Source organism: Vulpes lagopus, chromosome 1 (genome assembly GCF_018345385.1).
Source record: "Vulpes lagopus strain Blue_001 chromosome 1, ASM1834538v1, whole genome shotgun sequence".
Taxonomy (NCBI): Eukaryota; Metazoa; Chordata; class Mammalia; order Carnivora; family Canidae; genus Vulpes; species Vulpes lagopus.
This window is the reverse complement of record NC_054824.1, coordinates 179807946-179833650: the sequence shown is the minus strand read 5'-3', so window position 1 is coordinate 179833650 and position 25705 is coordinate 179807946. Positions and strand designations below refer to the sequence as shown.

The 25705-nt window shown below is 38.6% G+C and overlaps 1 protein-coding gene across 3 annotated transcripts in view; it reads left to right on the top strand.

Annotated features, from left to right (window-relative positions):
- Positions 1 to 25299, top strand: part of CD55 (CD55 molecule (Cromer blood group)) — a 46297-nt gene extending 20998 nt beyond the window's left edge. Inside the window, exons 10-11 of one of the 3 annotated variants that reach the window (XR_005990200.1) lie at positions 2803 to 2908; positions 3773 to 4829. Coding sequence is in view for 2 of the 3 variants with exons in the window: in XM_041770538.1 (XP_041626472.1) it covers positions 3773 to 3828 (56 nt within the window). In the remaining variant the exon portion in view is untranslated. Of the gene's footprint in view, positions 1 to 2802; positions 2909 to 3772; positions 4830 to 23337 lie in introns of those variants that run through there. The other 2 variants (XM_041770552.1, XM_041770538.1) reach the window with 2 other exon arrangements.
- Positions 25300 to 25705: the final 406 nt, after the last annotated feature.

Sequence of the window (25705 nt, the reverse complement as noted above, 5' to 3'; positions counted from 1 at the left end):
ATGGGGAAAGGGTGTGTTTGGAGAAGAAAGATCGTGTGTCAAAAATCAAGCTATAAAAATTATTGTTGACCAACTTATTTGACCAATTATTTTTCTGTCATTCAACTCAAAATAGTGCATTTGATCTTAAAAGGAAATGTTAGCTTTCCTAAATGAAATTTTATCTACAACAGACTAAACACTGAACAGCATATTCTGTAAGCAAAACATGGGCTAGCTTCCGTGCACAGGTGATACTACCTTTCCTGTGACGGCGAAATGCCTACAGCTCTTATCTTTCCTAGGAACAGAGTAAATGGCTTCCCCATTAACCACATATGTAGCCCTCGCCTCTCTGAGACTCAGTTTACTCATCTACACAATGACAGTGAACTCCAAGAAACCTTCTAGTCCTAAAATTACATAATGCAGTCATCATATTGGAATGATCAATGATCAAAAAGCATTTAAAATTGAGCATGGTGGGGCTGAAATACTTCAGAAGCCTCTCCCCAACCAGTTAGACACATTTTATTTGAGCATGATGATGTTTTACTGTCAAACTTGTGACCTGAGAAAGCCACACACAGAATATAATTCCTGTCTCCTGTTTTTCTTTAACTTGGCTTGTTACTGGTGTGTTTGTCATTGTGAAACTGCATTGTATATTTATTTGCTCATGTTTCTATTAACTGTGTTGCCAAATCTTTTCCCCCCTCAAGGACTTGTTGCTGGTACTGTAATTGTTATCCTAATTATAATCAAAATTTTCTGGCACTATGGAAAATCAGGGTGAGCAGAAATTCTGATAATTAAAAAAAAATGTATTCTCAGCTTCTTTCCAGTAAAACTTAACACTGTATCCGACCATAATTTTCTTAGCTTAATTGTATTTTTTGACATCCTATCTCTTGATTCCTTTTCTCTGTAATTCCCTAGGTGAACAGACTTTGTCTTTTTTTTTTTTCTTTTTTTACTTCTTCAGTAGAATCAAGGACTTTAACGTTTCAAAGGAAAACAATTTGAAAGCCATCAATTAATCAACTCACCTTGTTTCCCCCACTCAGTACAATTTCTGGTAGTATCTGTGTGTTACACAGAAGCCAAAAACCTGGGGAAAAAATCAGCTTCTAACAGACTTGTCAGATTGCCTGTGATTCGGCCTTTTTCTGGTTGTATTCATTAAAACACGCCAGAACAGCTAAACAGTGGTTAAGAGGGCAGGCCCAGGAGCTTGACCATTTGCGTTGAATCCTCCTGGGATTCACAGGAATCACCTGTGCCGGGTGAAAACGGGCAATGTCACTTCTCTGATGCCTCCTTCCTTATTTGTAAAGTGGGGCAAATAGAACACCTACCTCAGGGGATTGTAGTAAGGATCAAATGAGCTGCCACCTGTGAAGAAGGTAGACTGTTGCTTGGTACCTGGAAAGCCATCAGATGGTAAAACAGCAACACCTAGAAAAAAAATCAGTATTATTTGAAATATCTGACCTGCATTCAATGTGCGTGTGTTAAGAATAATGTCATAATTGGCTCTGACATATCCTGTAGACAGATGATTTATTTAAATGGATCCTCCTCTGTTTCGTGTATTTTACTATTCAGAAAACTTAGTGTAGAGTTCATAGAAACTTGAATTATTTCTGAACTGCCCTAATGCCTGTCTATTTTTTCTCATTAATTAAAAATGACTCTAATGCTGTTACTAAATGGCCTGTTTTAATTTAGGAAGTGATGTGAGCTATCTACTTTTTACCCTCTGTACTCTTACCTTTCTTCTTAACAATATTATTTAAGCCTGTTGTAAGCTAAAGTATGTAAATATTCTTTAAGTCACTAAATGGTTCGGGCTTACAGTAAAACTATCTGGCCATTGTGTCCTAGGCTTTGTGGGCTTTTAAATAGATACGTGTTTACTGTCAATAAAATGTTTTAGATGCTATATATAGTAAAGTACATTAATTTATACAGTATTAACTTATCTAAGTTAATATGTTAATTTCGGATTTTTCAGAAACACTTTAAGAATGTGGCTTAGAGTCCACCAAAAACGAACAGAATTCAGAGTCCTATAAAGTGAGTTAAGTTGGCACAGACGCTTGAGCAAAGCTACCGTTAGAAAAAAAAATAAAGCACTCATCTTATGTACTTCCTTGCCCTTGTTCTGGCTCTCCTTTTGAATTAGAGCTTTATGGGTTTACCTTCCCGAGCTAGTGCTTTGTGGCTTGGTAGGTGAGGCGGGTTGGTTGGAATGTGGAGCTCATGGGGCCCTCTCCAGGTGGTTTCAGTTTCTTTACACACTTTTCAGTAAAATAATTGGCCATGATGGTTCCATTGGGATGGAAAATGTTGAAATGTAGAAGAATGGAATATTTGTTTTGAATTTTATTGGGGTTTCGCAGTAAACTGAATTCCTCTATTTCTGAGTCAGAGGAAATTCATGCTAACCCCTAAGAAAGTATTTGCCTTTTTCGTGTGCACTTAAAAAACACTCCACTTGCCTTGTTTTGGAAATAAAAGCTGTTGAAGTTAAGAGCTAACTTTGTACATTCCTGGTTATGCTCCTGATTTCATACCAATATAACTAAAAGTTGGATCTGAATAGGGACAGGGAAGAGAGTTGATGTAAAGGTGATCTTGTACCTTCATCGGGTGATCCTTTGTTTGCCTATCAAAGGATTTACTTTTTTTTAGAAATGTTGGGTTTGCATATGTTTTAGTTCATGAAAGGGATGTGATTGTAAGGAAATGCTGATACTGCTTTTTGATTGAAGTTAAAATTATGTAATTCAATCAGTGTTTTCCTTCTCTACTATTCAGCTCTTATTACCCTCATGAAAACAGCAAAGCATTCAGTGCTGTGTTTCAAAATTTAACTGTGACTGGTGATGCCTCAGAAATAAGACCTTCTGCTAAATTATAAAAAGTATGTAGTTTTATAAAGTCACACTTCTGTGTCTTGCAAAATGTCCATCACTACAGCTGGTACAGGATTTATCCACGACTGTTCAAAAATAATAGGGGCCCAGACCTCTGTTATCTTGTCATACTGGTTTTTCTTTGTTGAGTGAATGACTAACAGATTGGATCATTCATTAGCATGACATGTCATCCATTCTTCATTCATCATCTCATCTTGCATTTTGCACTCAGTTTATTGAAATGATTGGATGTTAGTAATGCCACAAATATTTGGGGAAGAAATTAGGGCTTGCAAATAGGAATGCCTTCATTATGACTTTGCATCATGAGATGATTTGCTTTTGTTGTATTTGTTTCTCCTTTTTGCTTGGTGGCTTTGAGAGTTTCCAGTATATAGGAAATATTGAGATTTGTTTTATGGTGTCTTTTATAAGTCATGTTTATAGATTTTACATCCCTTTCATGTTACACAAAATTATGACACAAAAATAACTTAATAGAAACATATCTAGGAAACATTCTAGGTATCTTCCTCAAGGTGTCTTTTGATGACACTTTTCTCTATTGCCCATGTCGGGGGTCTTCATTGACTTTTAATCTGGAAGTATCCGAATTGATTCTAACTTGGCCACTTAATTTCAAGAAACTGAAAAACTCAAGTGTCCTGTTTTAATCGCTGTTACTCTAGCTACTAAACCCTAGAGTGTACACTGGCCGAGATTGGATAACTTACTAATTTTGCATTTGTTTTGCACGCCATGTTAACCGATTAATTTTCACTGTTTATCATACGTGGTAACCAAAAGATTAATGTGTATCATCAGTCAATAAATTTATTTTGATTTTACTTTTCTTTTTTAACTTTCAGGACATGCATGTGTAACATTGACAGTCTTGTTTGTGACGCTAGTTACCATGGGCTAGCTGATTTATCCGAAGAAGAGTTAAGAAGAAAGTGCACACAAGTATGCAGAATATTTCTAGTTTCTTAGACCTTTCTGAAGGAGTGGACGAAATAAATGGAATAGTGCTCTTCATTCTGCATACTATCCTTGTCTTTAAGGGGCATAGGAAAATCAACAAAGCAAGGAGAAGTGAATCTGTCCTTGGACACTCCCAAACCAATAGAACAACTTGCAAGATTTAGAGTGATTACTTTCCTAAAAGTGTAGGAAAGTGTAGAGGTTTGTTCATACTTAGAATGTGAGCATGAAGAAAAGAAAATATCATTTTTCCTCACTAGATATGTACATTATTTTGTTCACAAAGAAAATTAAAAACAGTAACTGGATATTGGAAAGAAAGAAACAAACAAACAAAAAATCTAAAATCAGTCTCTTCTGAGCAAACTTGCCAAAAAGAGATGAATCCTATTATAAAATAACCCTTGACTGGAGGGCATTTTTATCTTTTCTTATTCCATTAAAATGAGTCTGAATGGGGTGGCAAAATATCCTAAAGGAAAAACATGCTTATGACCCAAGAGTTGATTTTCTTGGGTTAGTTGGGGACAAAGGAAGAACATAGAATGAAGAAATAATTCCTTCTTTGTCACACAAGTACAGGTACCACAACAAGACTTAGCCTCTCACTTGTAAGTAAGATGGATTGGCTATAATTTTGTTTTAGGACAATTTTTTTTTTCACTTGGAGAAAGACCCCTATGAAAGCATGAAAGGTGTCTTTATTGACTTAATGTCTTTAAAAATATCCAGAGATGTTATGATATTAACATGAGAAAAAGGTGTATCTTTCTGAAGTGAGATGTTCATAGCCAAATTGTAAATCTTCTTTTGTAATATTGAGATTAATTTATTTATATTTATTTATGTTGGTGAATGAATTGGTTTTACATGTATAGGAAGAAAAGTTCAAGAATATATGTAAAGAAAAATCTATTTTCCCTAAATAGAAATAAATAATTGATCACATTTTTTGGTCTCATGTAGTATTTGAAACTTATTTTCTCAGATATAAAAAATTTATTTCTAAATAAGAAATCCTTCTCCTGCTTCCCGGAAGTAGTTTAGAATGCTGTCCTCTGCTTCTCCTGGTGTGAATCACTTTCAGTTACTTTTAAATTATACCTTATTGTACTTTCTCAAGCATGTCATATTCTCACATTAGAGTTGTGTCACTTGTTACTGATTTCCCTAAGGGCAATCACATTAGTTTCTAGATTATTATTCATTCTTACCACCTTACCAATTATATGTAAGAGTTGGAATAGACTAGAATATACACATAACTAAATTTAACAATAGTTATTTTGTCATACTGCTTCATCTATTTTGTTGTTGAAGTATTTTAAAGTAAATTCCATATACATCATGATATTTCATTATAAATACTAAAATATGTATTTCTAGTAATAAGGACTAGTAATAAGGACATGTTTTCTATCTAACCATGATGGTCCCAACTAACAAGATTAACAATAATTTCCTAATAGTTTCTAATATTAGGAAGTTCTTTTAACTCTCCTAAAAGTTCTTGTGTTGGATATGGATAGACACATAGCCAACTACTAATTCATCTGTTTGTTAAATGGGAGGGCCTATTCTGCGTACCCTGTGACAGTCTGGTGCTTCCTCGGGGAGTAGCAAGGATAACACCGATTCAGTTATTCAGAATACTACCTGCGAGCCAACAATGTTCAGGTTACTGTGTGCCAGGTGTGAGCTTGTCAGGATAACTATGATACAGTGGCTGCCTTCAATTTGCTTTTATTCTATCACAGGAAAACCAAAATTAACACTTACTGAGACAAAGAGGATAGAATTACAAGTGTTCTAGTAATCGCCCGTGCGGAATACAGGGAGTGCCTAAGCTATCTTTGCTATGTGGGTGAATGGTGGGCAGGGAGGTGTTCCAGACAGGATGTGAAATGCGGAAGAACAAATAGAGGGGAAATGGAACCTGCAAACAATGCAGCATGATAAAGTAGGAAAGGCTCAGAGAGACGACTCGTATTTAGTGTAGAAGTAAATACCACAAGTTCCAAATATTTATTCTGCCTTGATTAAATTTAAAGCTGGAGTCAATGAGCACAGGTTGATAATAGCAAGAATTGTAACCATTGGGAAATATTGAACTTTAGCAACACAATCCAGAGTTAGCCTTTACATCTTATGGTTTAGATAAAGGCAAAGCTGAAAAAATATTTAACAGTTATCTTGAAGATAATAATATGAACAGTAGGCAAATTGTGGGTAATGGCATTTTCGTATAGGATTTCTTATTGTTTTGTGTCCTGTTGTCTTGAGCTTGAATAATTTTATTTTTCCCCAAGGTAAGCCCTCCATTGAGATTATACTTTGTGAAGATTGTGTTGCTCTTGAGACTGATGCTGGTTTGTTGCTGGATATTGTTCTTGCTTACCACAGAAATTTGCATTTTATTATATTTAACCTACTATCACCATCAAATTTCTTAGAACACCTAAGCATAAATAGTTTTTGTCTTACCACACCCTAGCTTTTTAGGTTGGCTAATGCCAAAGTGGAAATGACTTATTTTCTATTCAAACAACTTGAATGGGGATCCCTGGGTGGCGCAGCGGTTTGGCGCCTGCCTTTGGCCCAGGGCGCGATCCTGGAGACCCGGGATCGAATCCCACATCGGGCTCCCAGCGCATGGAGCCTGCTTCTCCCTCTGCCTGTGTCTCTGCCTCTCTCTCTCTCTCTGTGACTATCATAAATAAATTTAAAAAAAAAATTAAAAAAAAAAAACCAACTTGAATGTTCCCTTCACCCCCTAAATTAAAAATAGCCTCTTCTGTAAAGTCAGTGCTTCCTTTGCAAACTACCCCAGTGGTGGGCTGGTTCACTTTCATACTCCATGTGCCTCAATGTTGAGAAGTATTCTTTTCCTTACTACCCATTGCTTCTACTTCCATCCATCTTAAGTTTCCCATATGTTCCTTAAAAAGAGTAACTATTATTTTTTAATTTTTTAAAGATTTTATTTATTCATTCATGAGAGACACAGAGAGAGAGGTACAGACATAGGCAGGGGGAGAAGCAGGCTCCCTGCAGGGAGCTTAATGTGCACTCAATCTCTGGACCCCGGGATCACAACCTGAGCCAAAGGCATACTCAACCACTGAGCCACCCAGGTACCGCATAAGGGTAACTATTCTTTCACTCTAGTAGGGCAATTTACTAAAATGTTTTTTCCCTATAGTTTTCTGTCTGTCTCAATGCCAAGCAGGTAGCCAAATTTTGGTCTTCCTTGATACAAAGGAGCATGATGACCTATGGAAGCAGAACCACTTAATGTCAACTTTCTTTCTTGCTATTCTTCTCTGATGTCCTTTGCTCTCATCGTGGACCAACTAAGCTATAGGGAGGGAGGTAGAAGCAGAATCAGGAAGAGAGAAGACTCCTGTGAACAACAAAGAAGACAGATGTTGCTCAAAGCCTCTGATCCAAGGTATCCTGATAGTTTCTAGGGTGAGGAGGTAAGGACTCAGAGGTGAGTGATGGGAGGTATAGTTATATTTTGCAGCTAAGACTAGCAGGATTGGTTAAAGGATTAGATGTCCAGTTAAAAAGGAAAGAGGAATTAAGGATAACATCAGGCAGTTTAGCCTGATCAACAGGAAGAGGGAGATTGTCCCTCTTTCCTAACCTTATTTCCCTTGGGGAAGACTTCTGTAACAGAAAGATCAGGAGTTTGTTTTTCTACACAGTAAGTTTGATATGCCCTTTAGACATCAAAGTGGGGGTGTTGTATAAATAGTTAAAAATACAAATCTGGAGCTCTGAAGAGGGTCTAGACTAGAGATACATATTTGGAAGTCCTCAATAAGAGAACACATGTCAATGAACCCAAATGAAGAAAGCAAGCTGGAGACTTACACTCAACATTAGGGTTTACGATGTGGAGGTCACTGGTAACCTTGAGCTAAGCTCTTTCAATAGAGTGGTTGTAATGAAAAGCCTAGACTGAGGGCTAAAACAGAGACTGGGAGGAGAGAGATTGAAGATAACTAATACAGATGAATGCGGACAACTCTTTTGAGAAGTTTTACAGAAAAGTTCAGGCAGAGACATGTTTGCTCAAGAGAGATTGTATTTTAAAATATGGGGGAAACTGTATCAGGTTTTATGCTGATGGGATATGATGCAGGAGAAAGAAGAAAGAATTTCTAAAGCCCTGGATGAGGTGAGAGGTATAGCTAAGTGGTAAGAGCGTGGATTTTGGAGACAGACTGCCTAAGTTCGAATAGGACTCCTGCCCTTATACAACTGTGTGACTTTAGGAAAACGCCTTGTCTATGTACCTTAGTTATCAATCTATAAAGTGCCTCTCCATCTGCAAAGTGGGAATATATAGAATTTCTATGAGAAGTTAAAAAACATAAAGTTCTTAGAATAGTGCAAACCACATAGGAAATGCTCAGTACATTTTAGCCCTTGCTAAGGCACAAATGGAGAGGAATCTAGAAGTATGTAAAGCGGTGCCGGAATGAGATTCGTTGTATGAAGTTACCTTTCACAGCACCCACCACTCTGCAGGCCCAAACCTGTCTACGTATGGAATATCGGGGTTTAGGAATCCTGTGTGCTCTGCTTTCCGTCTGATTCCTATATTCCCAGTAAGTCTCATTACAGCCAACACACTTTGTCACTAGTATTGTGGTTCCACCCCAGGGAGGTTCCTTTTTTTTGTTCACTTCAGAATGACCATGAGTGGAGGTCAGGGGCTCCGTTCCCTTGGAGTGTACATCTGTTGCTGCCTACGTACTGCCCATGAAATTTGGGGCACCCAAAAGCTTGAACAGCCCAAGGTCTTCTAAGTCCAGGATCTTAAGTTCCTTGACTATACAATTCCCTCAAAAACTTAGTGGGCTCCTGATCTCTTTGTTTCCAGTACATACTATGGGACAGTTGCCACTGCCAAATAATTTACTAAATTAAATTCTCAAGCCTGATCTGTTTCTTTGCCTCCTACTCACCATCTCATTCTTTGCCTCGTTTCTTCTGCAGGTTCTCACTCATGGAGGCTTACTTCCTTGTGTGTGCCTGGTTGCCTTTGACTGTGCTACCTGTTGCTCTTTGCAGACTTGCTTGCTGGGATTACCTAAAGCATAGGGTGAAGCTACTCTCTCCAGGGATACTTTAGTTTGCCATCCACCATATTTATTTGGCAGTATCATTTGGGCACTACCTTAACCCATGTTTAAAGTGTGGGCTTCCCTGACCCATTCAGGTCTTGTGAACCTGGACTGACAGTCCCTCACCATGACTGGGCAATCACCACAAATTCTCAGGGTTACATTTTTATCTTTGTATTCATTTTTATTTTCCTCTGTTCCATTCAACGGAATGGCAACCTTTCCTGCAATCTTCCAGGGCTGGGTTCAGAAAAGGGAGCCTTACTTTTGGTTCACTCTGAGCCTGAGGCTAGAGTCCTTTATAAGTCCAGTGCAATGCTGGGACCCCACAGCTGATAAAACTCTCCACCTTGGATGGGCGCTGGACCATGACTTCTGTCCTCTTGCCCCTTGAAATTAAAAGGATAAACGTGAGCTTCCTGATATCAACCCTCAGGCAGATTTCATTTTCTTGCTAATATTCTCCCTTTCTTTCCTAGGTTCAGTTTTGCAATCAGTTATCTCTGACAATCCCCATGCTATTTTGTTGGCTTATCAATGGGTTTAAGATAATTTCTAATGTTTTAAATCCCGTTACCTTGGTTGCTTCTTAAAACAATAATAAAACAGTAATAAGTCCAAATCTTAGGCTGCCACTGTTGAAGTATAGAATTCCTAAGCACAATGTAGGCTCTCATCACATACCTATGAAAAATGAAATTGTTGAAAGAAAAGAAAGATACAATGATACAATACATGTAATATGTGTAAATGTAAATGTAAAATATTAAGTCAAAGAAAAATATATACAGTTGACCTTGAACAACATGGGTTTGAAGTGTATAAGCCCACTCACATGTGACATTTTTTTACAATACAGTACTAAAAATGTATTATCTCTTCCTTATGCTTTTCTTAACATTTTCTTTTCTTTAGCATATTTTATTATAAAAATACAGTAAATAATGCATATAACATGCAAAATATGTATGAATTGACTATGTTATTGGTAGGGCTTCTGGTCACCACTAGGCTATTAGTAGTCATGTTTTGGGGGAGTCAAAAGTTATATGCGGATTTTCTACTATGTAGGAAGTCAACCCCTTAGCCTGCATTGTTCACAGTCAACTGTAATTTCAAATGTTATAAACTGTGAATAGTTAAAACCATTTCAAACTGTACAAGAAAAATTTCCCGTTGACAGCTACCATCAAGATTTTGAAAGGATCATTAAAGGCTCATAATCAGGAATTATGTAGAGCATTTCAAGAACAAAATTCCATATAAAAAGTTGCAGAAAAGCTACATGGATGAGAAAGCTGAAGGTTGGCAAATTGAACACCAATAAAAAATAAATTTATTATTTAAAAAAAATTGAAAATATTTTATTTGGAAATTTCATATGCATTCAATATACAAGGCCTTTCCTAATTCTTGTATTTTATTCTTATCATAACTATGTGATAGTTTTAATGTAATGAATTTTTTTATCACAGTTTTCTTTTTTGTGCCCAGATATGAAAACAGTTGGAAGTATTGGGAAAGGGAGAAATCAAGACCCAAAGGAAACGTGCTAATTAATAAATACAGAATTAGCTGATTTTATTATTGAGTAAAGCAAATATAATACAGGCCAGAATACATGCAGGTGCCTAACAAATGGCCACAGAGCTGGAGAGGACTTTCTGCTCTGTTTACGTGAAAGTAAAGCTACTGTTGCTCTACACCATCCTAGTTTTTAGCTGTCTGCAGGAATTTATTTTGCATCAGTTATTACATGGAGTGTACTCTGAGACTCCAGTCTTTCCTAATTCTTTATCAAGCTTGTTCTGATGTTCTGATCTTCATAATAGTTTTTAAAAAGGCTTTTAAATTTATTTATTCATGAGAGACACAGAGAGAGAGGCAGAGGGAGAAGCAGGCTCCCTGCAGGGAGCCCGATGCAGGACTGGATCCCAGGACCCCAGGATCATGACCTGAGCCAAAGGCAGATGCTCAACCACTGAGCCACCCAGGCGCCCGTGATCTTCATAATTCTTTATCAAAATCTCCTATGTCTGCCTCTGACAGTCTAACCAGTTCTTCTTATGAGTCATACCCTACAGCATTCTTTAGTGAGCTTAGGTTAAGCTCAGTTTCCGTACGGAAGCACTGTTCTAGGTAGCCGCACTGAGCCCAGCAGCACAGGAGAATAGCAGAACAGGCCTAACTCTGACTTTGAGGAACAAACTTCTCTAGAACATGCTGTTATTTCCATCCACGGTTTAGTGACTGCTGTGAACGCTGTCTGTTGTATAGTCTGCTGTATAAGCTGACGGAGGTGTCAGCAGCTGTCTGCTTCTGCTTTTAGGTTGTTTGGAAGATAGAATGCCTATGGGAGCCCAAATAGGAATGATGCAGTGTAGGGGGAGCTGGAGCCTCAACTGTGCACAGCAGCAGCATCAAGCACGGAGCATTATTCCTGGAGAAAACTAGAAAGATTCCCACACTGGAGCTGGCAGGCACAAAGATAGGGATTGGGAAAGGAAGCAGAAATCAGGCTGACCAATGAAAGGAGCCTCTATGGATCATGATGCTGGTCATCCCCCTTCTCTGCCCCACCAAGTATCGGAGCCATGGGCAGATGCTGCATTTGCCTTCCTATACAAGCAGGGCTGCACTGAGTGTGTACAGGGCCGCAAGCAATTTGTTTTTTGAGAATCCCCTGTCTATAAATGCAAGGTGGCTTAAAATGATTTTTTAAATTCATGGTCCCATATGAAGTACAGTCATTTATTGATGAAAATTTAGAATAATAAGTAGAGGGAAGGTGCTTATGTATCTGTTTATTGTCTGATCAATTCATAGTGTCCAGGTGCCATCTCTTTTGGTTTGGATCTTAGATCCCCCACATTTTCTTAGTGCTAAACATGCCCAATGTGCTACTCAGGGTAGTTTTATATCTTCTAGTGGCAGGAAAAGATGGCAACATTGTGACTACGCACAATGCTATAGTTCTTTAGAACCTATTTTTTTTTTTTTTTTTTTTTTTTTTTTTTTTAGAACCTATTTATATTGGTCTAGGTCTTCTTATTCCTGTGGTTCCCTAATACCATTTACTCCTTTTAATCACATCATTATTCATTATGTTGATCATTCATTGCACCACCTGTGAACCCTGGAGCTTCCAATGACATTCAAAGTTTGTTACTGTGCTTCATTGATGATAACATAAATGCAAGTGTTATCCATTTTCCAGGCAGTGAAAACATAAATAATACTTCATTTTCTCTATGTGTTGTATTTACCCCCTTGGAGTTTATGGTATGCAGTGTGTCTTAACCTATGATATGACTCTTTAGGTCATAATCATTGCATTCTTGGAATGGGACCTCTTTCAATGTGGACTGCACCTCCGCCTTCCATCAGCTCCATCAGCTGGGAGAACAGGCAAGGGGCCTGTAGATGGAGTGAAAAAGCAGCCCATTAATACAAAGATTACTCATTTCTCCCCAGCATAGCCTAATACTGACCAAGGACAGCATGGCATCTCCTCATGAGTTGGAGACAAGGGAAGGCATTGAAAGGAAGGGTCATTGGCTTTGTGGAGCAACAATATGGAAAATTCTAGAGAGAGATAGAAATGTCATCACTGGAGATTTGCCTTCACATGGGCCAGCAGAGGGAGTGGGCGACTGTTCTGGGTGCCCCCAAGGGGGCACAGACGATAAGAGCTACCACTCTCACCATCCTCAGGTGCCATATTCCGAAGGTGCCAAAGGTGGCACCACAATTGGAACAAATAGATGAAAGCTGTCACAGGGGCCTATGCACATATTTATCAGTCCCAGGGCAGGTGTCAATTGCTAGTCTAGAGCCCTAAACTAGAAGGATATAAATAATCTCTAGTAGATCTAATCCAAAAATAACACACAAGCACAGTTTCTTCGATGCAGTATTATAGAAACAAACACATAAAATATATTAGTTACCTACAAACTACACTAAAAACAATTGGGTCTTTGCTGATTCAGGAGGAGCTGCAGATGTAGTGGAGTCTCAATGGTCATTTCATTGTGGGAATGTTGAGTTATCACTTGCAAGGTGGCTGCTAGGGACTGACTTGTGTCCACTCCAAATTTCATATGTTGAAGCCCTAACTCCCCACTGTGATGAGTGTTTAGAGACTGGGCTTTGGGAGGCAATTAGGGTTAAGAGGTCACAGGAGAGGGCCCTCAGGATGGGATTGGTGCCCTTATAAGAAGAGACACCAGAAAGCCGGCCCCCTCTCTAGTCTCCCCCACCGACCACCACCATATGAATACGTAGTGAGACGGTGGCCAAGTGCAAGCCAGGAAGAGAGCCCTCACCAAAACCAACCATGCTGGCATTCTGATTTTAGGATTCCAGCTTCCAGAATGGTGAGAAAATTAATTTCTGTTGTGAAAACCACCCAGTCTATGGTATTTTGTTATGGTGGCTCCAGGTAATAACAATAGCTAAATGTAGCATTCACTATTTATTTTGTGTCTGTTTACAGAACACTTGGTAATTTTACTCCCATTATATTTTAAAGGGACATTTTATATATTAATTTTTAAACTGAAAAGTATATTTGAGATCTTTAGCAATGTGATTTTGTGCAATTTTTTTTAACCTTTTTGTTTCCTCATCTATAAATCTGACAGTAAAACCCTGTAGGATTTTTGTAAGAATGAAATCTGTCAATATTTGTAGGGTTCTTAGAGTAGTGCCTGGCACAATATGCTGTGTATTTATTACATTACATATAAGTAAAAATAAAATGCATTTCTAATCATATTTATATGTATATTATAGCTTTAAATGTTGTCTTTCTACTATAAAAACTAATTTAGGCCTACTGCCTTCCATGGTTGTTTTTCTTCTTTGGCCTTTTCATGACTATTAATTATTGGAGTGTTGCTGATTAATTTATTGTTTTCAATAGAAACACTGAGGCCTTTAAGCTGTAAGTTTTCCTTTTCTTCACCCAAAACCCCAAAAAGGATAGAAAGTATTTATACCAGCTCAGGAAAAACACTTTCATTTTTAATTTAGATTTTTCTACAGCTAATGTGTATGCATTCTATTTCCCCTCTCATCAAAGTGTACTATTATCTTTAGCCAATGATGTTAGAACATTTAAATAAACCAGTATTTTTATTTGGAAGGCAACATTTTCTTTCAAGATTTTATTTATGTATTTGACAAATATAGAGTGAGAGAGCACAAGCAGGGAGAGCTATAGGCAGAGGGAGAAGCAGACTCCCCACTGAGCAGGGAACCCAATGCAGGGTTCGATCCCAGGACCCCACGATCATGACCTGAGCTAAAGGCAGATGGTTAACCAACTGAGCCACCCAGGCACCCCTGGAAGGCCACATTTTCAAATAGAAAAAAAAAACATGTTAAGGCTTTGTCCCCTGAATATTTATTTCTTTATCATATGTAAATAATGGTTGTCTTTACAAACACAGTGACTGCAAGATAGGTGCTTCTGTTTTCTTCAAAATACAGAGGTTTTTCTTGCTTTATTCTTTTTTTGCTTTAATTTCAGAAAAGGCACATTTAAAACATTAGGAATATTATCATGATTTCTTATGCTTTTTGAAGCCTTAGAGACTCTCCTCTGATTTATATATGCATTTAGTGGTCTTTTTGTACTAATATACCATCGCATCTGGAAAACATTATTCTCTTTCTACTAAGGCACATAAACTGTTCCAGGTCAACAACGTTCCCTCCTTGGGAACTGGGTTATATTCAGAATATATCAGGATTGTCTTCAATATGCCCATTTCACTTCTTAGGAGATACGCATACCCTGAAAACAAAGTGTTTCTAGAAGACTGGAGACCCCGTTTTGGACTCACAAATTTCACCTGGATTCCCCAGTCCCTGTTTTGTAAAAGTCATGGACTTTCATTCAGTGAAGAAAAAAAACCAGATCATCATCAGTAGTGGAATTTCATCAAATGCTTGGGCAGCAAAATAGGGGTTTTGACCATCCTTTTTGTTCAAAGAAAAGAAAAGAAATAGCAAACTATGAATGAACCAGGGCAGGGAGAGGCTGTTCAACTGAAGATGCCAATCACCCCCCTGAGTGAAGCTGGGGAACCAGGCGGGCGCACAGTGTATCTATCTCCCGGGGTGCAGGGAGCAGCAGCACTCCCTGCTGGGCCCCTCACATTACAGAAACAGAACCTCCTTCTGCTGGACCCCAAGCTCTCCCTACAAAAGAAAGAAATCTATTTCCTGCCTTTAGCCAGACTACGGTTCTAACCAGTTTAATAGGTGAAGTATCAAACCAAAATGGGGAATTAAGCAGTTTAATCATTTTTCTTTAAGTTCAAAGGCTTGCAGATGTCCTCGTGTCATTAAAACAAAACAAATATCTGAATCCTAATGGATCCAACCTCAGCGACAACCAACTGCTGGGACAGATGGCAGCAGACAGATGGGTCTTCCCTCTGAGCCCCAGATGGTGGTGACTCTTACCTCTGTTAGCATGCACTCCACCTCACTTTAATCATTTAGTCCCCAGCGAGTTGTTAATTGAAAAGAGGCAAGGATTCTTGATTCTCTGTTTGAATAAGTAATCCAGCAAGACTGCAGATTTTACTTTTTCTTTTGAATAATGGGGAAAAAAGAAAATTTTAAAGCTCTTCCCTAAAAATAAGGCTCATAAGTATTTATTTATTTGGGGGCAGGGATCTTAGGCAGATTCCATGTCCAGCTTCATCCCACAAGCTTGATCCCACAACCCTGAGATCGTGACCTGAGCTGAAATCAAGAGTCGGATGCTTAACTGACTGAACCACCCAGGGCCCCCTACTCAAAAGTATTTGTATCTTTGACAAAACAGATATATGAATTTAAATAAATTTAACCAAGGCTAATATTATTAAGGCAGCCAATCAGAAGCCCATACTTTTCATGTACTGTTACAAACTAGAGGATGACTTTTATAAAACATCATTCTGAAACTGCAAAAGAGATTGGGAGAAATACATTCCAAACAGGCAAGCATGCAGTTAAGCAGCCAGCCCAGGCTTTCCCCTACTGAAAGTCCCACTCAGAGAAAAAGATCTTTCTAAGTTTAGGTAATTTATAATAGAACAGTATGCCACACTGCTCGGAGAAAACAGTTATTTACTGTAAGAAAAAAAAAATAAAATCAAGACAATGGAACTATTCATCATGGAAAATGTATTTTTTTAAAAAGCCCTGTGTTGTGTTTAGGTTTCAGGAAAACAAGGAATCACCGAGATTTATCATTGCTGAGGCCTCAGAAAGAGGAACAAGTGAAATTGCTTATCCTCACTGTCAGGAGTCCAGGAGTTTAGCTGATTTTGAGGCTTATTGTAATTCCATAATAGCCATTGTTTTATATATTAAATTATTTGAAATAAGGCTTATCAAATTAAAATTAAATTAATCATGAAAGGTACTAATACATATTTAAGAATAGATAAACCAAGATAGTGAAATGTATGAGCAGAGAAAGAGATCTAACATTATACAGAAACTTAATTTAGGATGAACTTGATACTTTAATTCACTAGAAAAATAATAGACTATTTTATAAAAATGAGGCCAGCATAAATGCATATTGTCCTGGAAGACAGAAAGATTGCTGCGTCCCATTATTTACATAAGTAAAATCCAGATAGATTAAGTATCTAGAATTTAAATATGTATATATTATTTTATTATCTTTATGTGAAAGTATATATATGTGATAAGAATTGAGAATAACAATTGAATAAACTTAAACAATACCAGAAAACCAAAAATTCTAAAGAAAAATACTTGATCACCTTCAAAATTATATATGGCATAAATCACTATAAATGTAAGCCAGAATATATTTGCAGCCAGTATAATAGACAACAAACTAATATCTGATATAAAATGAATTCTATAATTACAAAGATAAACATTCAAATAAGAAATTGGATAAAGCAGCAAAAACACAATTATAGGGGGAAAATTGCATATACCTAATAAAAATATAAAAAGTTCAATATCACAGGTATTCAAAGATATGCAGGTAAAAATTATAAATTTTCAGTCATCAGGTAGGCAAAATTCTAAGCATTCAGTGTTAATAAGATTTTAGTAAAGCAAACTTACACATCAGGGATTAAAGTGGCTGTTTCAACAATTGGACAGTAATCTGACCGTACATGATCACATTTAAATATATATATAATGTTTAACCTGGGAATCTCATTTTTATTATCTATATCCTATAAATAGGTGAATATATATTAATTTATTAAAATTTATACATACACATATAACCACATAATAATGTACATAAAAACATTTTCATTGTAGATGATAACTAGAGAAATAATAAAGGAAGATGTTTCTAGTTTGAAGATAGTCTTGAATCTATAGAGTAAAAAGTTACAGAATTTTAGGCAGAACTGATGAAGCAAATGCATCCATCAAAGGCTTATTCTGAAAGAGAATCTTTAAATTCCATGACAGAAAGTACTGCTAGATAATAGCTTTTATTAGATATTTTACTATTATTAAATAAAAAACTATATTCTAAAAAAAAAAAAAGAAAACTAGATTCTAGACATGGTCCTAATAACCTTACACATGCAGTTTTACTATATTCTGTTTTCATAACTGACCATCTTCTGTTGTTCAGTCCCAGAGATTTGAGGTATTAATACGGCATCTGAAAATTACCTGGAACATTTACATGTCAGGCTTTTATATTAATGAAATACTAAAAATATAAACAAGTATATAAAACTGTCAAAAAATGATCACATTGTATTACTTATATGTCCCTTTCTCTATGCAATTAGTGCAGGGTGAGGTGATTTTTTCCCCCCTTCTTTTAAACAGGCAAGTGAGCTTTGATCTCTTATAGTTATGTCTCCACCTAGTGGTAGAAAAATATTTCAAGTACTTGTTTAATAAATAAGGCCATGGTCGCACTGGGAAACTTCTGAAGCGTTGAATAAATAGGAATTACTGTGGCTGCTATTGGGTAAATGTCATCAGGGTCCCCACAGTTTATCTTGTTATGTAGGGAGGAAATATTTTTTGCTGACTAAAAATTTTATTTAAATTTTACTTTATTCAAATTAGTGGTGTCAAGTCTTTAAAATATTAACAAGATCCTTTTGTATAAAGTCTAAAATTCTCATATAAAAATATATATTAAAGATGTTAGTGGTGTAGCCACACTGGAAAACAGTGGAAGTTCCTTAATAAGTTGGATATAGAGCTACCCTATGACCCAGCAATTGCACTTTAGGGATTTACCCCAAAGATACAAATGTGGTGACCCAGATATCCTTCCAGAGATGAATGGATAAAGAAGATATGGTACATGTATACAATGGAATATTACTCAGCCATCAAAAAATGAAATCTTGTCATTTGCAATGACATGGATGGAACACAGGGTATTATGCTTAAGTGAAATAAGTCAATCAGAGAAAGACAATTATCACATGATCTCATGTGGAATTTAAGAAATAAAACGGGATCATAAAGGAAGGAAGGGAAAAATAAAACAAGATGAAACCAAAGAAGGATACAAACTATAAGAGACTCTTAACTTTAGGAAGCAAACTGAGTGTTGCTGGGAGGGGGGGTGTGGAGGGATGGGGTAAGTGGATGATGGGCATTCAGGAGGCCACATAATGTCATGAGCGCTGGGTGTTATATAAGACTAATGAATCATTGACCTCTACCTCTGAAAGCAGTAATATACTCTGTTAATTAATTGAAACATTTTTGCTTATTTGAATGTGAAAAAAATAAAGATGCTAGTGGTTCTTATTTATGTGATGGAGTCAGCTAGCTATCTGGTCATTTTCTCAGGTTGGCCTCTGGCTAAATTTTAAGAGCCGATATTATTCACACTTACATATGGCCCTCAAACTTTTTTTTACAAAGATTTATTTACTGATGAGAGTGAAAGCATACACAAGCAGGGGGAGGGGAGAGAGAGAATCTCTGGCAGACTCTCCGCTGAGCAGAGCCTGACTCGAGGCCAGATCTCATGACCCTGAGATCATCACCTGAGCTGAAATCGAGTTGGACAACTAACCGACTGAACCACCCAGGCATCCCTGCCCTCAGACTTTCTTAAAAATAAAATGGTTTCAGGTATGAAATGTAGATAACTTTGTAATGATTCTCCATCATTTACTAAGTGAATCTTTTTGAGCCTTCCATTTTTTTAAATCTGTAACAGTACCAACATTTGAAAAACCTTCAGTACTTCCCACATTTGTACACATGGTCTCACTCAACACTTTCCACAACTTTGCCAGGAGGATAGAAAAGGTATTTATGCCTCTGTCTTCTGATGAAGGAAATGTGGTGTAAAGATATCTTAATTAATCCAATCTCAATAAACAAGTAAATGTCAGAGATGGAAATGTGCCATAGATTTCCTGATTCCAAATTTAGTGCCTTTTATAAGACCTTCCATTACTTGCAATTATGATAATGAAGTCAGCTAATATTTGTACAAATGCTTAAATCCAGTAGGAATATAAGTCACTGTAATTTTTTTTGCATTTTTAAAATTTAAATTCAATTTTCCAACATACAGTGCAACACCCAGTGCTCATCCCATCAAGTACCCTCCTCAGTACCTAACACCCAGTCACTCCATCCCCTCCCCTTCTGCAACTCTTTGTTTATTTCCCAGAGTTAGGAGTCTCTCGTGGTTTGTCTCCCTCTCTAATTTTTCCCACTCAGTTCCCCTCCTTCCCCTTATAATCCCTTTCACTATTTCTTATATTCCACCTATGAGTGAAACCATATGATGAATTCACTGTAAAATTACATAATAAAGAGAACAACGAGGTTTCTGAATATGAGAAGGTTATGAGGAGATAAAATAGAAAAATACTCCATAAAAGTCTATACATCAAGTTGAATTGAGCTGACCATCAAAAAATGTCCAGAAATTTAAGAGGCTTTACAAAAATACATATACAAATATATATATTTTCTATCTTCCTGCACGTTTTCTACAGCACCTTCTTAAAATACCACTGGGTCAATTATTGCTAAGTTAAGATTTCTGCCATAGATTCAAAGAATGACAAGAAGAAGATGCTACTTAGTCCAAGGAACATTTGTTTAGCAAAAAGAAAGAAACAGGCTAAGCATGTGTATTGGTTGGCTGTCTTTATAAGCACCGTGTGAACGGAGTATGCACATGGGGGCTGGAGGCTAACTCTGAAGACAACCAATTCCGGTTCTTCCCTAAAAAGTTCTTATTTCTACTGCTCCTATGCTTCCCTTTTCCCTGTCAATTTATTCCCATCAAAGGAACTGTGACCTGGATAAAACAATGAGACAACAGGAAGGGAGGCAAGATCAAGCTGAGTCAGATCCTTCTGTGTTCCCACCAAGGTTCCCCTACAAGGGGAACAAGGGGCTCCAAGCCCACCTGGAGGCCCACCGTGCTTTGTAGGACCCTAGAAACCACCATACATACCATGTGTAGAAAAGAACATGCTGAACATCTGCTATGTGGAAGAACAACTGAATCATAGCCTCGATTTCTCTTAACTTTTACCACCTGCCCTCCCACCTCACGCACTCCTCCCAACAGTAACGAGAAAGATAACCCAAAGATTTCGTCTCAAACTTTGTCTTCCTTCTCAGGAAGTATTGAACACAGAAGGGGACTGGGATTACTTGTGGTTCTAATAATCCAAACAGATATACTCAAAAAAAATTGGAGATTGTTACTTTAGAATAAAAATTAAAATAAAATAAAAATAAAAAAAAAAAAAAAAATAAAATAAAATAAAAATAAAGTCTGAAATTGAGTATGGAAACTTCGACGTTCTTCCTTCCTATCACAGATAATAAGTAGCCCATATCTATTTTCCTGCCAGTGGAAAGGTTCCATTACCGCTGAACAAGTCACTTCCCCACCTAAAGTCAGTACTTCCTTAATTGTCTTTCACAGGTAAGCCAGCTCTGAGTGTGCCCTCCAGCCCAGAAAAGCTTTTGAGTTGTATCAGAAAAAAGCATGAGGCTGAGTGTCAGGACATCAGATTGCAGTCCCAGCTGTCACTGAGTGGTATGATTGCATGTCTTTAGGACTTCAAGGCTCTTTCCTGCAAATTAAGTGAGTTAAACTGAAGACTAGCAAAGGTTTCTCCTAGCATGGGTGAGCGGACTCTGCAGTCTAGTCAAGAGCTGGAAATTAATTCCTAGCCTTTGCTTCAAAAGTCCCTGGTACTGGAATGAGTCAGCTCTCTGGGCAATCCCTACAGATGAGTAAAAGTAAGTGGACCAAGTTGGTATATGTTCTTCTGAGAAGGGATCCCTCCTTCCCTATGGGTTGAACATTCTGTCCGCAGAGTTAATGTTTTGTCTTACAAGCGCCAAAAGGATAAACTCAACTTGATGGATGTCTTTATCTGCCTCTGGAGAATCCCTATTATCATTGCTGGCTTTCCTCTTTCTTAATAAACTTTAATCTAAGTTTTTAAATGTCATGGAAGTCACAGATATTTGGGTGTTTTTAGCTTTTTCCAATATATAGCCTGAGGGTTTTTTTTCCATTATGGGCTCTTCTAGAAGCCCTCTCTGAAGGAGGAGTTGCCCACAGGATGGAGCACTGTCCTCAGTTTGGCAATAGGGCCCATGAAGCCTGTTTTGCTCAGTGCTGAGACCACTTTGCTCTTAAACCTGTCCTCACACCTCGCTTCTGCCCCTCCAGGGATCCTGGATCCTTCTAGAGAGAGGTTTTCCCCCAAAATCGGGATGCAGGAAGCAGGCACCCAAATAAATTATTTCCCAGCTGTGCTCCTCAAGTGTTTCCCATTAGTGTCATGCCCCTCCATCTCTCTGCACCCCCGTCCTTGGAAAAGCCTTTTGAAAGAATATCCAGAGTCCTAAGTTTTCCAAAAGATTCATTTCTTTGCAGAAGCAACAAGATATTCCTCCTTCTTCGGGAAGTCTGGGGCAATCCAGTTGCGTAAATTTCCAACTAAGGGTCTCTTAGGGATTTTCTTAAAATGAGGAGAAATGGGGTGCATCCAACTATTCCCAGAGTCTCTGGCTGGAGGGTCAACCAGAGGCCTCTCTAGTCCCCAGACAATCAGCTCTCTGGGAGGCACCACCTCTTGGGGAGCTCCAAGCAGCAAGTATGAGGGGGTTTCAGAGCTCCCTTCTTACAGATGGGGCCCCTGCCTCCACATCTCGCTCTGCTCTGGCTCCAGATCCAGAGGATGTCCCTGAGTGGTCCAGTAATAGACTCCAAGAGAGCACCACCACCCACTCCTTCCTGGCCCCCACCCTCATTGGAAGGTTTTGTTTCTTTACGCTGTTTGCTAGACATTTATGAAGTTTTCTCTGCATCTTCGTGTGTCTAAATTACTTCATGATAACCAATAGGATTTAAAAGGAGTGGTTCCATTTTGTCACTTCCTGTTTTAGCCAATTGAAGCATTACCTCTCTGAGGAGGTATTATCTTTTTATTGAGCTTTTTTCTAATGCTGTATTTTCTTTTCTTTTTAAAGATTTTATTTATTTATTCATGACAGAGAGAGAGAGAGGCAGAGACAAGGGCAGACGGAGAGGGAGAGGGAGAGAAGCAGGCTCCATGCAGGGAGCCCGACACGGGACCTGATCCCAGGTCTCCAGGATCACACCCCAAGCCGAAGGTGGCGCCAAACTGCTGGGCCACCGGGGCTACCCAATGCTGTATTTTCTTAGCAGATTAATAGAGAAAATAAAAAACAGCTACTGGTTGAGGGATCGTCTGCCTACCCAACAGTTATCTTCAGTCCAATAAAAAGGGTTTCATCTTAAAGAAATTGAACTTGATAAATACAAGTTCTTGGGATGCTTGGGTGGCTCAGCAGTTGAACATCTCCCTTTGGCTCAGGTCATGATCCCGGAGTCCTATGATCAAGTCCCGTATGGGGCTCCCTGCATGGAGCCTGCTTCTCCCTCTGCCTGTGTCTCTGTCTCTCTCTCTTTCTCTGTGTCTCTCATGAACAAATAAATAAAATCTTTAAAAATAAATAAATACATACACACATACATACATACAAGTTCTTTTTTTTTTTTTTTTAATTTTTTTTTTTTTAAATTTATTTATGATAGTCACAGAGAGAGAGAGAGAGAGGGGCAGAGACACAGGCAGAGGGAGAAGCAGGCTCCATGCACTGGGAGCCTGATGTGGGATTCGATCCCGGGTCTCCAGGATCGAGCCCTGGGCCAAAGGCAGGCGCCAAACCGCTGCGCCACCCAGGGATCCCCATACAAGTTCTTAATAAAGTTTAAGAAATTTTCTTTCTGTTCTTTTCAACAGATACCTATTCAGCCCTGTGTTAGGCTGGTGTTGCTTCAGGAGTCCTGGAGCATAGAAGCTACAATAACATGCTCCATGCCACAAAAGCACCTTATAGTCAAACTAGGAGATGAGAAATTCACCACTAGCATCTAAAATTCTCTTTGGAATCAAGCAGAAGATAAACAACACATTCATTACAAGTGAAAGAGCGTGATTCCAGAAACTGTATGACTCGAGAGGCCGTATGATGGAGTCCTCAATACCACACATCCTTCAAGCCAATATGGTGGACAGGACTGACTTTTGAAGCTTCTCATCCCATGCAAAAGGCTTAGAAAAACTGGATCCAATAAACCTAAGTCACATTTTTAAAACAGACAGTTGAGCTTGAAATTGAGAATGGGAAATCCCCAGGTAGAAGAACAAATAGAATATTCAAAACCAGTGCAGTGAGCAAGAGCTAAACCCAATGACCTATGGAGGTGCCAGAATGAAGTAAATCCCTATGGGGACCATGGTTTTAACACATACAAAGCTCTAGACTTGAGTCCAAAGTTTCAGACAAACATTGCCACCAAGAAATGGGCCCTTTGGTAAATCTGAGAGCCAGTCCCTAAAATGGAAACTAGACTACCCTGCTCACTAAGCCAGTGAGGCAGCAAAGGAGCAAGAGGGTAGAGAAAAAAGAAATAGGAAGCCTGCCCCTGAACTTTGATCGATGTGTTGTATGAATTTGCATTATCCTGTCTATGTGGAAAACCCCAAACGATAAATTCTTATAAAAACTGAAACCTCTGGGGCCTTGGCAGACACAGTCAAATGTGACCTTGCCCCACAGAGAAAATCTCCACACATCAGCACACTTGATCCCTGTGGAACTAGCTCCCACTGAAGAAGCATTCCTAGTAAAAATGTGTATCCCACAAGAGGAGACAAGGAAGTAGGAAAGAGGGAGAGTGCAGGGAATTAGATAAATCACATCCAAAGAAATGCAGATAATAGAAAAATATGAGCGTGCCTTAAATTAAAGATGTTTACATGTTCAAAGGGAATCAAGAGTGGAAACCATAATGTAAGAACAAGACGTAATGAAAAGGATCAGATATGTTTTGTTTTGTTTTGTTTTGTTTTGTTTTTTAAAAGAAATTCTAAAAATTAAAAGCACAGTATTTCACACTTCCAGATCTGGCCAGACCAGGCAACTCCACTAGTACCAGACCTGCCCTGATACCACAAACAGGTAAATTGGATCCAATATAGACAGCAATTTTCGGACATTAGATAACACCCGAGAGAAAAGGGGCTCTGGCTCCCATGTGGACACATGTTTTGTGTCACGACAGGAGGAGGGAAAACCCAGGCAAAACACAGTGGGGTCGAAGTCTTTAAGAGCTGGGGATCCGTGCTCAGGGAGTCTGAAGCCATGGGAGTTTCAGGCAGAGTACCAGAGTGGAGAGAGCTACGCACGGAAAGAAATCCAGGCATCCCCGAAGGGATTGAGACCCTGTCCAGGAAGCAGCCCTGGACCATGATCTTTGTGAGAAGGGAAAAGACAGGGTGAGCTTTCCCGCGGCAGCAGCTCGCTGTGTGGCCATGGTCACCAAGCTCCCGTGCAGGGAGCCAGCAGCCTCGCCGAGTTGACAGGCAGAGATTGGAGTGTGGCAGGTGCAACGTGGCCAGAATTGCCAGGCTGAGCATCAGGGAGAAGACAAGCTGCGCAGAAATCAACAGAGGGATGCTCTCGAGTTGGCTGGGGACCAGCTACACACCTATGAGAAATCACCCGAAGCCAGAGAAACAGGCACCAACAGGACAAAGGCAGAAAATTCCTGAGGCTCAGCAAACTAGGAACAGTCTGGGTTCTCACTGGCAAGGGTAGAAAGACCTCAACACATAGGGCATCAAGCAGAAACCCAAGAGGCTGTTGCCTCATCACGAAGGCTAACTTAACTCTAAAGACTGTTCTGAAGCCACTTAATAAAACTTAAGAATACGAAACCACAAATTAAGTGTTTTTTAAAGGATTTTTTTTATTGTGGTAAAATAACCGTAACATAAAATTTACCATTTTAATCACACTGAAGTATACATCCAGCGGCATGAAATACATGCACCATATTGTGCAACCAACACCACTACCCATTTCCAGAACTTTTTCACCATCTCAAACTGAAACCCTATGCTCATTAAACAAGACCTCCCTATCCTCCCCTCCCTCCAGCCCTTGGTAACCTCTCTTCTACTTTCCATCTCTATAAAGCTGCCTACTGTGGGGACCTCGCATAGGTACGATCACACAGCATTTGTCCTTTTGTGTCTGGCTTATTGCACTCAGCATAAGGTCTTCTAGATTCATCCATGTTGTGGTTTAAAGAACTTTTTTTTT